General features: G+C 32.1%; 1 protein-coding gene across 2 annotated transcripts in view; it reads left to right on the top strand.

Moving 5' to 3' along the window:
- Positions 1 to 373: 373 nt before the first annotated feature.
- Positions 374 to 12,623, top strand: part of LOC110793770 (protein NLP6) — a 32,181-nt gene continuing 19,931 nt past the window's right edge. The window contains exons 1-8 of one of the 2 annotated variants that reach the window (XM_021998665.2): positions 374 to 630; positions 765 to 905; positions 3,861 to 4,447; positions 4,543 to 4,596; positions 4,681 to 4,737; positions 4,859 to 5,642; positions 9,977 to 10,105; positions 11,146 to 11,202. In XM_021998665.2, coding sequence (XP_021854357.2) covers positions 507 to 630; positions 765 to 905; positions 3,861 to 4,447; positions 4,543 to 4,596; positions 4,681 to 4,737; positions 4,859 to 5,642; positions 9,977 to 10,105; positions 11,146 to 11,174 — 1,905 coding nt within the window. In that variant the 5' untranslated portion in view covers positions 374 to 506 and the 3' untranslated portion in view covers positions 11,175 to 11,202. The remainder of the gene's footprint in view (positions 631 to 764; positions 906 to 3,860; positions 4,448 to 4,542; positions 4,597 to 4,680; positions 4,738 to 4,858; positions 5,643 to 9,976; positions 10,106 to 11,145; positions 11,203 to 12,623) is intronic. The other variant, XM_021998666.2, reaches the window with a different exon arrangement.

Raw genomic sequence — 12,623 nt, forward strand, 5'->3', positions numbered from 1 at the left:
TCCATTCAATTTTAATTCATATAACATTATTCAATCTTTTCCACTTCATCTTTTTCTTTAACACTATTATTAATTCATCTATAATTTAATTTCATATATATTCTTTTAACCTTCAAATTTCTCACCTCTATTAAATCATGTATTTCTACTCAAATACAAGCCCTCCAAAAATTAGAATTTTAAAAGACAGTTCAATAACCACTAATTGCCCGTTCTTAGAACGGGCTCAAGAGCTAGTTTCTATTAAGGCGGCGTCATTGTTGACTTTTCTCATTCACATTGAGATCATTTCATGTGTTGATCCAAACCCCAAATATTATAACTGCTACATCAGCTTTGACACTGACATTACGCGGTTCACTCGTTCTTCTTCTTGTTTGGTTGATACTTTATATGTGCACAAATATGAATTTACCACTTAACAATAACACTACACTGCTTTCCAATCTGTTGACTATATCAAGTGATCATAGCAACCCTTTTATTCCACAAGTACATTCAGGACAATGCTCTCGCCGGAGCTCGTGGTTGAGCCGGTACCCGATGGGATCTTCACATCTTATGGCTCATCCGATCCTCAGTTTCATTCTTGGGTCATGGTTGATTATTTTCCAGACAATAATAACTCCGGTAAGCTCAATTGCCTCTCTATTTTTCCTAATTGTTTCATATTTGTTTTGTTTTGTCTATGTTTTGGGTATTTTATTTATATGTATAATAATAAGGTGTGACGCTAGCTAACAGTTATATGTTTGAAATCAAAGGTGAAAATGAAGATGGATTAGGAACCCTTAGCAGAGTTGACGAGCCCACGCCCACCAATTCGCTTCCAGAGGAGCTTGTTCCGCCCTTTTCTCCGGTTTCTAATTTTATTGATCAGGTCAACGATGATGGTTCCGGTATCGGTAAGTTATATATTATTTCCAAGCTCCGATCTGTTGCTGTCCATGTGCGGTAGCAGCTTCATTAATTCCTAGTTTTTCTAGATAATGTTAATAAAATAAAACCCTAAACATGGGCAAAAATGAATCTTTATTCCTTGATCAGACAAAATGTCCCCTAGATTCCACTAACATAGATTGGAAAATACAAGTAGATAACAACGAAATCTTGTTTAATTTAGTATTTCGATCGTAATGGTTTTATTGTTAGTCTAATACGGCGTACTACATGTTACATGTTATTATTAATTCGATCCGTGCTGGTTTAGTGGGTGATATGCATAAATGAGATCTAATCTTGTTAATACAAATTATATTGGAAAATAATTATTAGGGTTCAATTTTTTCCACCATTATTTAGATTGGGTTATGATACAGAATAGACTATCTGACTATGTTTCCCTTTATCAACAAATTACATACATACATTATTTATCTTCGAATCTCTATGAGCATAATAGGAACAGGGATACTCCCTCCGTGCGTGCACGTAATTTAATTATTTATTCTCGAATCTCTATGAGCATAATAGGAACAGGGATACCACTTTTAATTATATTAATACTAGATTAGGTTCCGTACACGCATGGATTTTGATCAATATTTTTTACAAAATACTCCCAAACTACATAATTATCTCCCAAACTATGTAATTGTTACATTTTGAACATGCTAATTTAATTTATATATTCATCTAATATGCATATTTTTTATGCGTAATATGCAATTTTACAAAAATATTGAGTTCATATATTTATTACTATTAATGTAACGATTTGATTAATATATTACCAAAAGATATTAGCAAAATTATTATGCATGATATCTGCTATTTCCATAATTTATAAACTAATAACTTTTTTCCATACATAAATTGTTTATAAAAAAGGGTTGAGAATAAAATTAACATTAAACATTTATACTTTTTAGGAAATTTTATTTTGGCGGGAATATTTTGCACCGGGAAGTGACACGTATCATTACTGGTGTCTGTTTTAGTATAGAGTAATAGATTTTTCTCTCTCTTGTAGTCCCCACAGTTACTCATATCATCTTTTTACTACAATTAATAATTCAACCACTATTAATTTATTACATTAAATAATAACTTAGTAGTAACTGTCATCTTATTTTAACAAATTCAACTCACCTTCCTAAAACTACGTGCCGGTTAAACTGTATTTTTTTATTAAAGGTGGAGAGAGTAATATATTATTTTACGTTGTGTAGGAGATAGTGAATGAAAAATTTAAAGGGCATGGAGATATGTTAAGATGGTGGTAAGAGGTACGAAGTATGATGTAAAAATAATACAATTGGATGGAGAATGATCGAAAGAGAGGGGAGAATTATTATTGAGTCTAAATCTTATGTCTCACTTCTTGTACAATTTGTGTGTCACTTTCTGCTATAAGTTAATATTAATGTCATTTCAAAAATGAAAAATAGGAATGGTTAGTCAATTACAAATATTAACCAATAACAAAGAATGATAAAAAGTGTTATACAAATTGTGGGATAGAAGATTTTGATTTGAGTTTTTCATTAATGTTCCGTTTGGTTCTGTGTAAAATGTTTTCAGTGCAAAATAATCTTCCATGGAAAACATTTAAAAAAAAATAAACACAATTTCAAATTATTTTTCCTTTGTTTGGTATCTTAAAAGAAAATGAGAGAAGAAGGTGAAGATTGACGGAAAAAAAAAGGAGAGGAGGTAAGAAAGAAATGTGGAATAGTTGTTTCGAAACACGTTTAGGGATTTGTGTAATTACATCCCTTGTCAAACCAAACAGCGTAAAATTAGGGAAAATCTTTTTACATGAACACGTTTTACGCTCTACCGAACAGAGCCTAAATGAATCACTTGTTACCTTAAAAAAAAAAAAATAGTGTAATGTTGAATAATTTATTCGCCCAAACCCCTATCTCCAACTCCCTCTTTTCTCTCCGAACAGCCACTATACCAGTGCACTAGTACACCATTGTCATCCACTGGCCACGCACCTAGCCACAATACAAGGGCATCAATGACATCCACCAGCAATCCACCTACCACCCTGTCAATATGATAATGTAGGATAATTTAGATGCATAAAGCGGAATTTCATGAAATAATTTACTAACATCTACTATAGGATCACATGCATAACAATAATATGAATCAAATTTATAATGGAAGAATAATACCTTTGTAGCGTGTTCTCCCGTTCGTATGCAAGCACCAATTGAATCCCATGTATGCTAGTACGGGAAGAGAACGATCACAATCAATCTTTTGCTTTGTTTGGGAAAAACGGTGTTTCAGAGAGTGGGTTAGGGTTTTGTGTTTTTCCTTTAGTCAAAAATATCGAATGAACCTATCTTCTAAATCTCTCACATTATAACTCTTATAATGTGAAAGTTTTAGGTTAACAGGAAAAACAAAGCCCAAACTTGTTTCTCTTAGTAGGCGGGTTGCCATATGGCCTTTTGGGTCCGTTCCAAATAATGCTTATATGTGTGACCTCATAGGAATTAAGCTAAATTAGTTGTAGGCCCAATCCAATTATAACCTACTATCGTAGTTATTCTCTAGCAAATAATTATGAATTACTAATTTAACATAATATTTCATATTTATATTTAGTAATTGTCGGAAATGTCTTAGAACATAAGACTGGGTAACATCTTATTATGGCCCAATACTTTTTGTTGCTCATTTGTTAGGATGTTCTTCTTGTGGTATGCAATAAATAATGCAAACAAGGAAGAAAGCTTTAGGTGTACCTTTCAAGTACACCACTAGCTCGTAGCTACAGTCCCGGTGTCCTATTATCTTGCTCATTAATTACATTCTATGTAAAAACATCTACACGTATTCACAGAGGTTTAGTGCTATCCTATTTGAATCATAAGTATTTTCATTTTATGAACTCGCAGTTAAGCTTCTTGCTGAGCAGAACTTGGAGAAAACACTTATTGAATTCAAACCACAAATAAAGCCAAATCAGATAGTAGCAGCTCAGTTATGGTTTCCAACACAAATTGTCAAGAAAAACGCACTGAGATCCTCACAACGTAACATAACCGGTACCTGGACCGAAACCCAACGGTTTATGACGGATGTGAGCGAAGGTTACTTGTGTGAATCATTAACTCGAGTTTATTCCTGTGATAGAAAAACTAAGACAGGTCGCTCATTCAACTTCATTGATAACCTAATCCCTTACTTATCTGCTACGGAAGAGGTAACTTATCTCCTAAACAGGCAGGTTTCTGTATCTGCATTTCGACTTAGGATTCCTCAATGGGCTCCTAATTTGCATATTTACAAGTCAGCTGGTAATCGAAACGATATAAAAGGACCAAAACCAAGTCTTTCACAGGGAAACTATATCATCTGTGGAACATTGGCTATACCTGTTTTTGATCCTTATACTAATGTTTGCGTTGGAGTTTATGAAGTTGTAATTGCATCTACTGAAGTTGACCATGATGTCATTGCTATAATCTGCAACCTTCTTAAGGTTAGAATCCCGATCATTTCTTATAATACTACCTCCGTTTCATATAGATGTTAACGCTAAATAAATATATGTATAGTTTCCCAACTGTGTTTCAGTCTCAGTCTTCTTTAAATCTTTTGCAGACAGTAAACCTTCGTGCAGACACTCAGGTAAATCATCTGTCATTTTCTAAAAACATGTTCCTAAAAGCAACCTTTCGAGTAATTGTTAACCAAACCCAATATATTGTACAGTTTCATTACCAACCTCGGCAAAGAATTTTAGCAGAGATTTTGAAAATAATAACCAAGGTACGCGATTATCACTTTTGTGTGGGGGGGTTGAAAGAGCCCTATAGGGAAAACAAGGACACAAGGTAGAGGGTGATAGAGTATATGTTAATTAACTAACTAAGCTAATTGACATCCACAGGTATGCGAGAATCACGATTTACCTTTGGCTCAGACTTGGATGCCTTGTACGTGTTGCGATCAAAGCAGCAAAGAGCAACAACTGTGCATGTCTAATGCTGAGTTGCCCTTTTATATGAGAGACTCTTCTTACTATCCCTTTTGGCAAGCCAGTACCATGTATCACATGACCGAAGGACAAGCTGTTGCTGGAACAACATTTTCATCAAAGGGATTGTGTTTTTGTAGGGATATAACCCGGTTTCCTGACAACTTCTCGTTGGTGTCTTTGTCACGAGAATTTAAACTTTCTTGCTCATTGGCTGTTTGTTTAGGGAGTTCCTATGCGAACAATGATGTCTATATTGTTCAGTTCTTTTGGCCGAATACCTTAAAAAAGACGCTAGAAGAAGATGATGAAATGGTTATGTCCATTACAATGGGAATCAAACAACAATTTGATAAGCTAAGTATGGTTTCACCAACTTATCAGGAGTTAGAGGCTGAAAGCGAGCAAGTTGTTTATAGTACGAAACATATCGAAAGTGACGGTAATGGGGACGAGTTTTTTACGTTATTATCAAATACAATGACAGGAGAAGAAGAGCACAGTAAAGTCAGCATCAAACAACCAGAAGAAATCTCTTTTAATTTGTTAAATGAAGAAACCAAATGTATTGATCATGGAATTGAAGTTGTTGATCGCAAGGTTTCGAAAAAATCCAGGAAGAAGTTCATTGTGTCCAAGGAAGATTTGTTGCCCTATTTCAAAGGGACATTAACTGAAGCAGCACACCACCTTGGGGGTAAGCATATTTCAAGCTCTTCGATCATCTACGTATATATGCTAGTTCTTTAAATTAAATGCATTTGGTAGTGCTAGATCATTAATTAATAGATTTGGTGATAACATATAAATGATTCCAAGTTTCCTATGAAATAGTTGAATATCGATTACAGAACTTAGTTAATATACCTAACGGTCGTACTTAGTATACAAGGCTTCACTATTTAGCGCAGGTTCTGAGTGATGTCTGGATGCTTATTTTCATAAAGAAGTTGTTTTTGATCAGGGATCGAACCCATCACCTAGCGGATAACAAGTACGGAGCACACAATTAATCATCGAGCCAAAGATGACCTACCTGGTTTAGTATTTTACTCCCTCCGTCCCATAATATAGTGTCCGTTTGACCAAAATCACGGTTATTAAGGTAAAGTATAACATTGATAATAAAAACAATAATTATTTGTTCTTTCAAGATAAAGTACATGTTAGTTGGCTTTTATGGAGAGAGAAATTAGAGATTAAAGGTGTGTACATAATAAATAGGCCTAAAAAAGACAAAAATCAAGCACATGGGTTGAATAAAAGTCAAAAAATACAATTTTCAAAGTAAAAATTAATGGTTTAAAATAGAAATAGGCACATCATTTAGGGACACCATTTTAGGAAAACAGGCACTATATTATGGGACGGAGGGAGTACTAGATTAGATCCCATGCATGCACGTTTATATGAGAGAACACCTACTTATATGAAAACACTTTAAAGTTTAGAACATAATTACAAAAAAAATTGGAACATGAGAACCTAGTCAACACGTATACATATATACATGTTCTAAATTTTCAAGCTCATGTTTTAAATTGATTCAAGCATGTTCTAAATATTATTCAAGTATATATGTTCTAAATTTATTCAACCATGTTCTAAATTTATTCAACCATGTTCTGAATTTATTCACGCATGTTCTAAATTTATTCAAGCATGTTCTAAATTTATTCAAGCATGTTCTAACTTTGTTCAATAGTGTTCTAAATTTATTCAAGCATGTTCTAAATCCATTCAAGCATGTTCAAAAGTTTATTATAGCATGTCCATTTTTTAAAATACTTTTTTCATACATCAACGGTAAATAAAAAAGGGTGGAAAATAAAAACAAAAAAGTGAATAGAGATTTTTTTAGGACTACAGTTTTGGCGGGAAGGTTTTGCACTAAGAAATGATATATGTCACTCCCGGTGTCTGTTTTAGTATAATATAATAGATAGATTATATTTCTAATTGATACTCGTATTATTTTATGAATTCAAGATAAAATCACACATGGCTTGGCGTAATTTATATTTGATTTATCTTTAAGTTTCTACTTTTCACTTTTCATTTAAAGGCTCACCTCCAGTTCAGACATGGGCTAAATGAAATATGTTATTAATATGGAGTATTTTTGGGCTATGAATAAGTATTTAATTGTGACTTTTTTTTTTTTTTTTTTTTTTTTTTTTTTACTTTTTGTTGGATGAGATTGAATTGGATTGATTTGTTTCCATTTATATTTTATTTTATTTTATAATTTTAATGTTGATATAATTGGTAAGGAATAAGGGTATTTTAGACTATTCTATACGAAAACACCAAAAAGTCATTTATGATAGGAGTCCCCTTATAGAATTGAGATTGTAATTGATAATGGTTGAATTACATTTTTTAAGAAAAAGATTGTGTGAATAAGTCTTTAGAACACTGTGAGAGAGAAATATTAACATAATTAATTGAAAATGGGGGTCATGAGAGGGGGAGAACTGTATGATTAAAACGTAGAAGCTTACCAGAAAAGTATAACTCTTAGGCCATATTCTTCTGAGCATTTTTTGGATGAACTGGAATGAACTGAAGTTAATGGATCTGAATGCATATATAGTAAACAATAAGTAATAACTAATACGGAGTAAGTATAACTAATACTCCTTCCGTTTCTTTTTTACGGTTACACTTTAATTTTTGTGGTTAAACATAAATTAAAAACTTACAAATTCTCGTTATTACAAATATCAAAATAAGATGCTTGAGATATTGTTGGGTTCCTATCAATATATTATTTCAAAGTATCAATAAATTATTTTAAAAGTTACACTTGTTATTATCTTCCCTTTTTGTTGTTATAAGGACCTTCTCTTTTGGACTTAATTTCAGTTACATTTAGTTCAGTTCAGTGTAGTTCATTTCAGTTTAGCTCAGCTTCACTCAGTTCAGTTCAGTTCCAAATGACGGTGTTGTGTTCTTCTTTGTCTTTAATAATATTATTTTATTATTTTATTTATTATATAATAATAATAATAATCATAATAATAGTTTTCTACGAATGATCTCTACTATATATATATATATATATATATATATATATATATATATATATATATATATATAGTTAATAAAATAAGATTATTAAAGACGAAGAAGAGCACATCACTGTCCTTTTGAACTGAATTATTTGAAATCGAATTGAGCTGAATGAAACTGAGCTGAATGTAGCTCAACTAAACTGAACTGAACCGAACAGAAATGTACTACACTGAAATGAACTAAATGTAACTGAAATTAAATCTGAAAGAATAGGGCCTTATAACAACAAAAAAGGATGATAATAACAAGTATAACTTTTATTAAAAAAAAAACCAGAGGGAGTACAATAGTAAAAACTACAAAGTAATATTTTAAATTTTACCAAAACTCGAGGGTAGAGAACACGACCTAATTTTATGATTTGAAGGAGTACAAGCAGACTTTTAACCCTCGCAAATCCTCTACTAAAAAATAAAGGATTAATTGACCAGAATAATCCCAACTTTAGGTGTTTGCTTTTAATAATCCCAACTATAAGTTTTTTTTTAATAATCCGAACTTTTACACCTATTGACTTTTAACGGGCCTAGCAGGTAAGTTACTTACTGTAGCAGGTAATGTATGGCGTGGCGCTGACATGGCAATAGAGAGTTAGTTTTTTTTTTCTTTAAATGCATTTATTCCCCCTTATTTATTTTCCTTAATAAATCTCCTTATAACCCTTGTTTCTCATTTCGTCATTTTCTTTGATTCTCCACCCAAAATTATAAATGTTTTCAAACCTCATATTTTAATGTGACATTTAATAGCTGAACGAAGTAAACCTCATATGTTAGATCCACCGGGTCATTTTCGGGTTCAAGGGGGTGTATTCCTTTGGGTTTTTTTTTTAAAGGATACAGAGTTCAATTTATTTAAATGGGTTACTACCAGTAACTTACTAGTATTAACAAGGTTGATGACCTTTGATTTCAGTTATTTGAAAGGGATACAACCATAGCAGAAATGGTGGTTACCAAATGAAGCACGATGAAGATGATGTAGTATGATTTAAGTTTATTTACCTGCCAAATTAAACAAATAACACAAAGTAAAAACAAAAATGTCAAAATGAACCTCCTTTTACAATAAAAAAATTTGTCAAATTACAATCTAAGGTTAAACATACGAGCATGGAAGGTGTTTGATTTTTGTTTTTATTTTATTTTACAGCAGATGAAAAACAAAAAGGGTTTAACTTTGGGTGAATGGATATTGAATGAATGACGTGTACCAAATTTTTTAGAGAGAAACTAAAAGCCCAAGTCCAAGTTTGCAAGTGTTTACCATTTTAACAGGTTACCGGTTTTTGGGATTGTTAAAAGTCATTAGGGGTAAAAGTTTGGATTATTAAAAAAAAAACCATAGTTAGGATTAATAAAAGTGAAACGTTCAAAGTTGGGATTTTTCCAGTCAATTATTCCAAAAATAAAATGCTTTAGGTATGGTTTATATAAAATCATCATCACAATTTTTTAGCACTATTCTTTAGCACTATGCTTTAGGTATGCTTTAGCACTATTCACTATTCACTATTCACAATTTTTTATTTTTCAATTCCTCTGATGCTATTGATGTACGGGAGCGTTTTTTCGCATATCTGATATGTGTGGAAACACACATATCAACTAAAAGATAAATAGCTAAAAGACAAAAAAGGAAGTACCATTCATGTAAAAAAAGTACCATTCTGTAAAAAAAATACCATTCTGTAAAAAAAAGTACCATTTGTGTTTAGAAAAGTACCATTTAATTTATTTATTTTGTCCTTTTTCCTATTTTGTCTTATGTTCTGATATGTATTTGCCCATACATATCAGATATGTATTTGTACTTCCTCATTGATGTACTTATTATCTTGTTTTATTCATAGCCATTCAGAGGTGAAAGAGATCAAGTGCTTAGATAACAAGTTATCAAGTTATGGTTACCATGGTTGTTACTAATGGAGTGAATTAAATATTTGTTTTGCAGTATCAAAATCTACCCTAAAAAGGAAATGCAAGGATTTGAAAATCGAAAACTGGCAAGATGAGCGAAAGAAAAAGGGGATTGGTGTTCCCGCAAGGAAGAAAAGAACAACTAAACGTAAATTGCACGAAGGTATAGATAAGATTTACTCCCTCCGTATTTTTTTAAGAGATACACTCGGCCGGGCACGGGTCTTAAGAAGAATAATTGAATGAAATAAAATAATAAAGCAAGTGGGGTTGAATAGATATTTTAATAATTAAATATGTGGGGACCATGTCATTTTGGTGGGTGGAGGGTGGGGTGGGTTTATGAAAATATTTGTTTAATAGGATGATGGGTGATAGGGTATATTAGATGTATTATTTAATTAGATGGTGGGGTTGATAAGTTAATAAAAATGACAAGTGTATCTCTTAAATAAATACGGCCGGAAAAAGCAAGTGTATCCCTTAAAAAAATACGGAGGGAGTAACATTTTAAACTGAGTATTTCATTAAAACAGTTAAACTGATGCATGTATTAAAAATATAGATGGTCAGGTACATTACAGATTTCACATAATACAAGGGTAAAATTTTTAAAGAAACTGAGGTCAATAGTGTGAAAATGAATTCAAACAGAATCTATTATGAGTTTATGACGGAGAAAATATATTACTTCCGTTCCTAAAAGTTCTTTACGCTTTTCGTTTTAGTCATTTCCTGAAAGTTTTTACACTCTATTTTGTTTTATTTTTACTCTTATTTGACCCACCATAAGTTATTCACTCACAATACTTTAATATTAATTTTCATCAACTCACATTATTGGACAATTTATAGCCACTTATTTTCCATGTGTTACCCCGCCATCACATGTTCACTAAAATTTCTTAAGTATCGTGCAAATAGTAAGCGTAAAGATCATTTAAGAACGGAGTTAATATTACTTAAAATAATTATGTAATGTTCGCGTTCCTATGATAGATGGTGCCCCTATATATATATATATATATATATATATATATATATATATATATATATATATATATATATATATAAACTCCTGGAGAGTTGTTTCTCTTTTACATAGATATATAGTTATTTTAGTGTTTAGGTTTCTTATATACTACACTACATTTAACGATGTAATTAACTCTAGAAGTTTTGGGTTCTTCTTCAATATTGTAGAAATGGAGTTCATAGAAGAGGAATTCTAACAAGAATTTAGTGGCAATTGCTAATAAGGTATGCTTTTTTCTATGTCCAACTTAATTCTTTTGTATGATTTATTTTTTTGCCAAAATTCTTTTATATGATTATTTATTTGGCAATGTAGCTTGTTGACTATGGTCGATGTATGAAATTAGAATGGAATGATGAGAAATACTTCGTATATTTTAGGCTTTGAATTCCCTGCCCATATTATTGATATTGTGAAGTATATATATTACACAGGGGTTCCTAGTTTAGGAAACAATCCTAATTACCATAAAACTCCCACAATATATTCCCATAATAATTTTCTTACTTATCTTAACACACACACACCCCCCCCCCCCCCTCAAAGTTGGAGCATGAGATTCAAAAATGCCCAACTTGGAAAGAAAAAAAATCAAATTGGGTCTTCCCTAGTGCATTTGTGAAAATGTCTGCCAATTGTGTTGAGGTGGACACATAAGAAGGAGGAATGAAGCCCTCCGTGATTGCATCTCTTACAAAATGACAGTCAACTTCTATATGTTTAGTACGCTCATGAAAAACCGGATTCTTAGCCATGTGCAGTGAGGATTGACTATCACAAAATAATTTGATCGCCTTGGGATGATGAACGCCTAAACTCAATAACAGACCTTTGAGCCACTTAAGCTCACAAGTAATAACAGCCATTGAACGATACTCGACTTCGGCGGAAGATCGAGATACTGTATGTTGATTATTTGTCTTCCAAGATGATATTCCAGTAGGAACACACACAAGAAGGGGGGGGTGAATTGTAATTGGAACTTTAATAAAGTTTCTTGCGGAACTTAGAAAATTATAAAGGATCTGAGAATAGGAAAGACAGAAATGACAATTGTGAAAACTTCTTGACACTAATCAAGAAGAGAATTCATTTTTATTATGGTAATGCCTCGATTACAATAACACTCTAACACAAGTTCCTCTCAAACTTGTGTTCCTCACAGTAATCTACTCAGATTACAACTCTTTCTTCTTCTCTTTCTCTCAGACTTAAACTCTATGTCTAAACAGGATAACTCTATCCTCTCTAATCAGAAAATACAATTCGTGTTTAGAAAACCTCTAGATATTAATAATGCTTTTGTATATAAGGAACTTAGGAACTCTGAATTGACTAGGACACAAACTGCTTTTAGAAAATCTTTGATAATACGTTTTTAGGAAAGCAAAAACTCTTAGAATGTTTGTGTATTTTTCCAGAAAATATATTTTCCCTTTTATAGAGTTTTATCCTTAGGGTTTGTTCCCTTCAAAGACTCAACTGCCAACTAACATAATCTTAGGTTTCCACGTCCCTTGACTTGAGGAACAAGGGAAGACCACTTCTCCCTTAACTTCCTCAATCACTGGTCGTGGTTTAGACTAAGTCAATCTCCTCAGTTTTCCTTCAAAATAGTTTGTAAATTTATCAAAATAATAGGAGA

Source organism: Spinacia oleracea, chromosome 6 (assembly GCF_020520425.1).
Source record: "Spinacia oleracea cultivar Varoflay chromosome 6, BTI_SOV_V1, whole genome shotgun sequence".
Taxonomy (NCBI): Eukaryota; Viridiplantae; Streptophyta; class Magnoliopsida; order Caryophyllales; family Amaranthaceae; genus Spinacia; species Spinacia oleracea.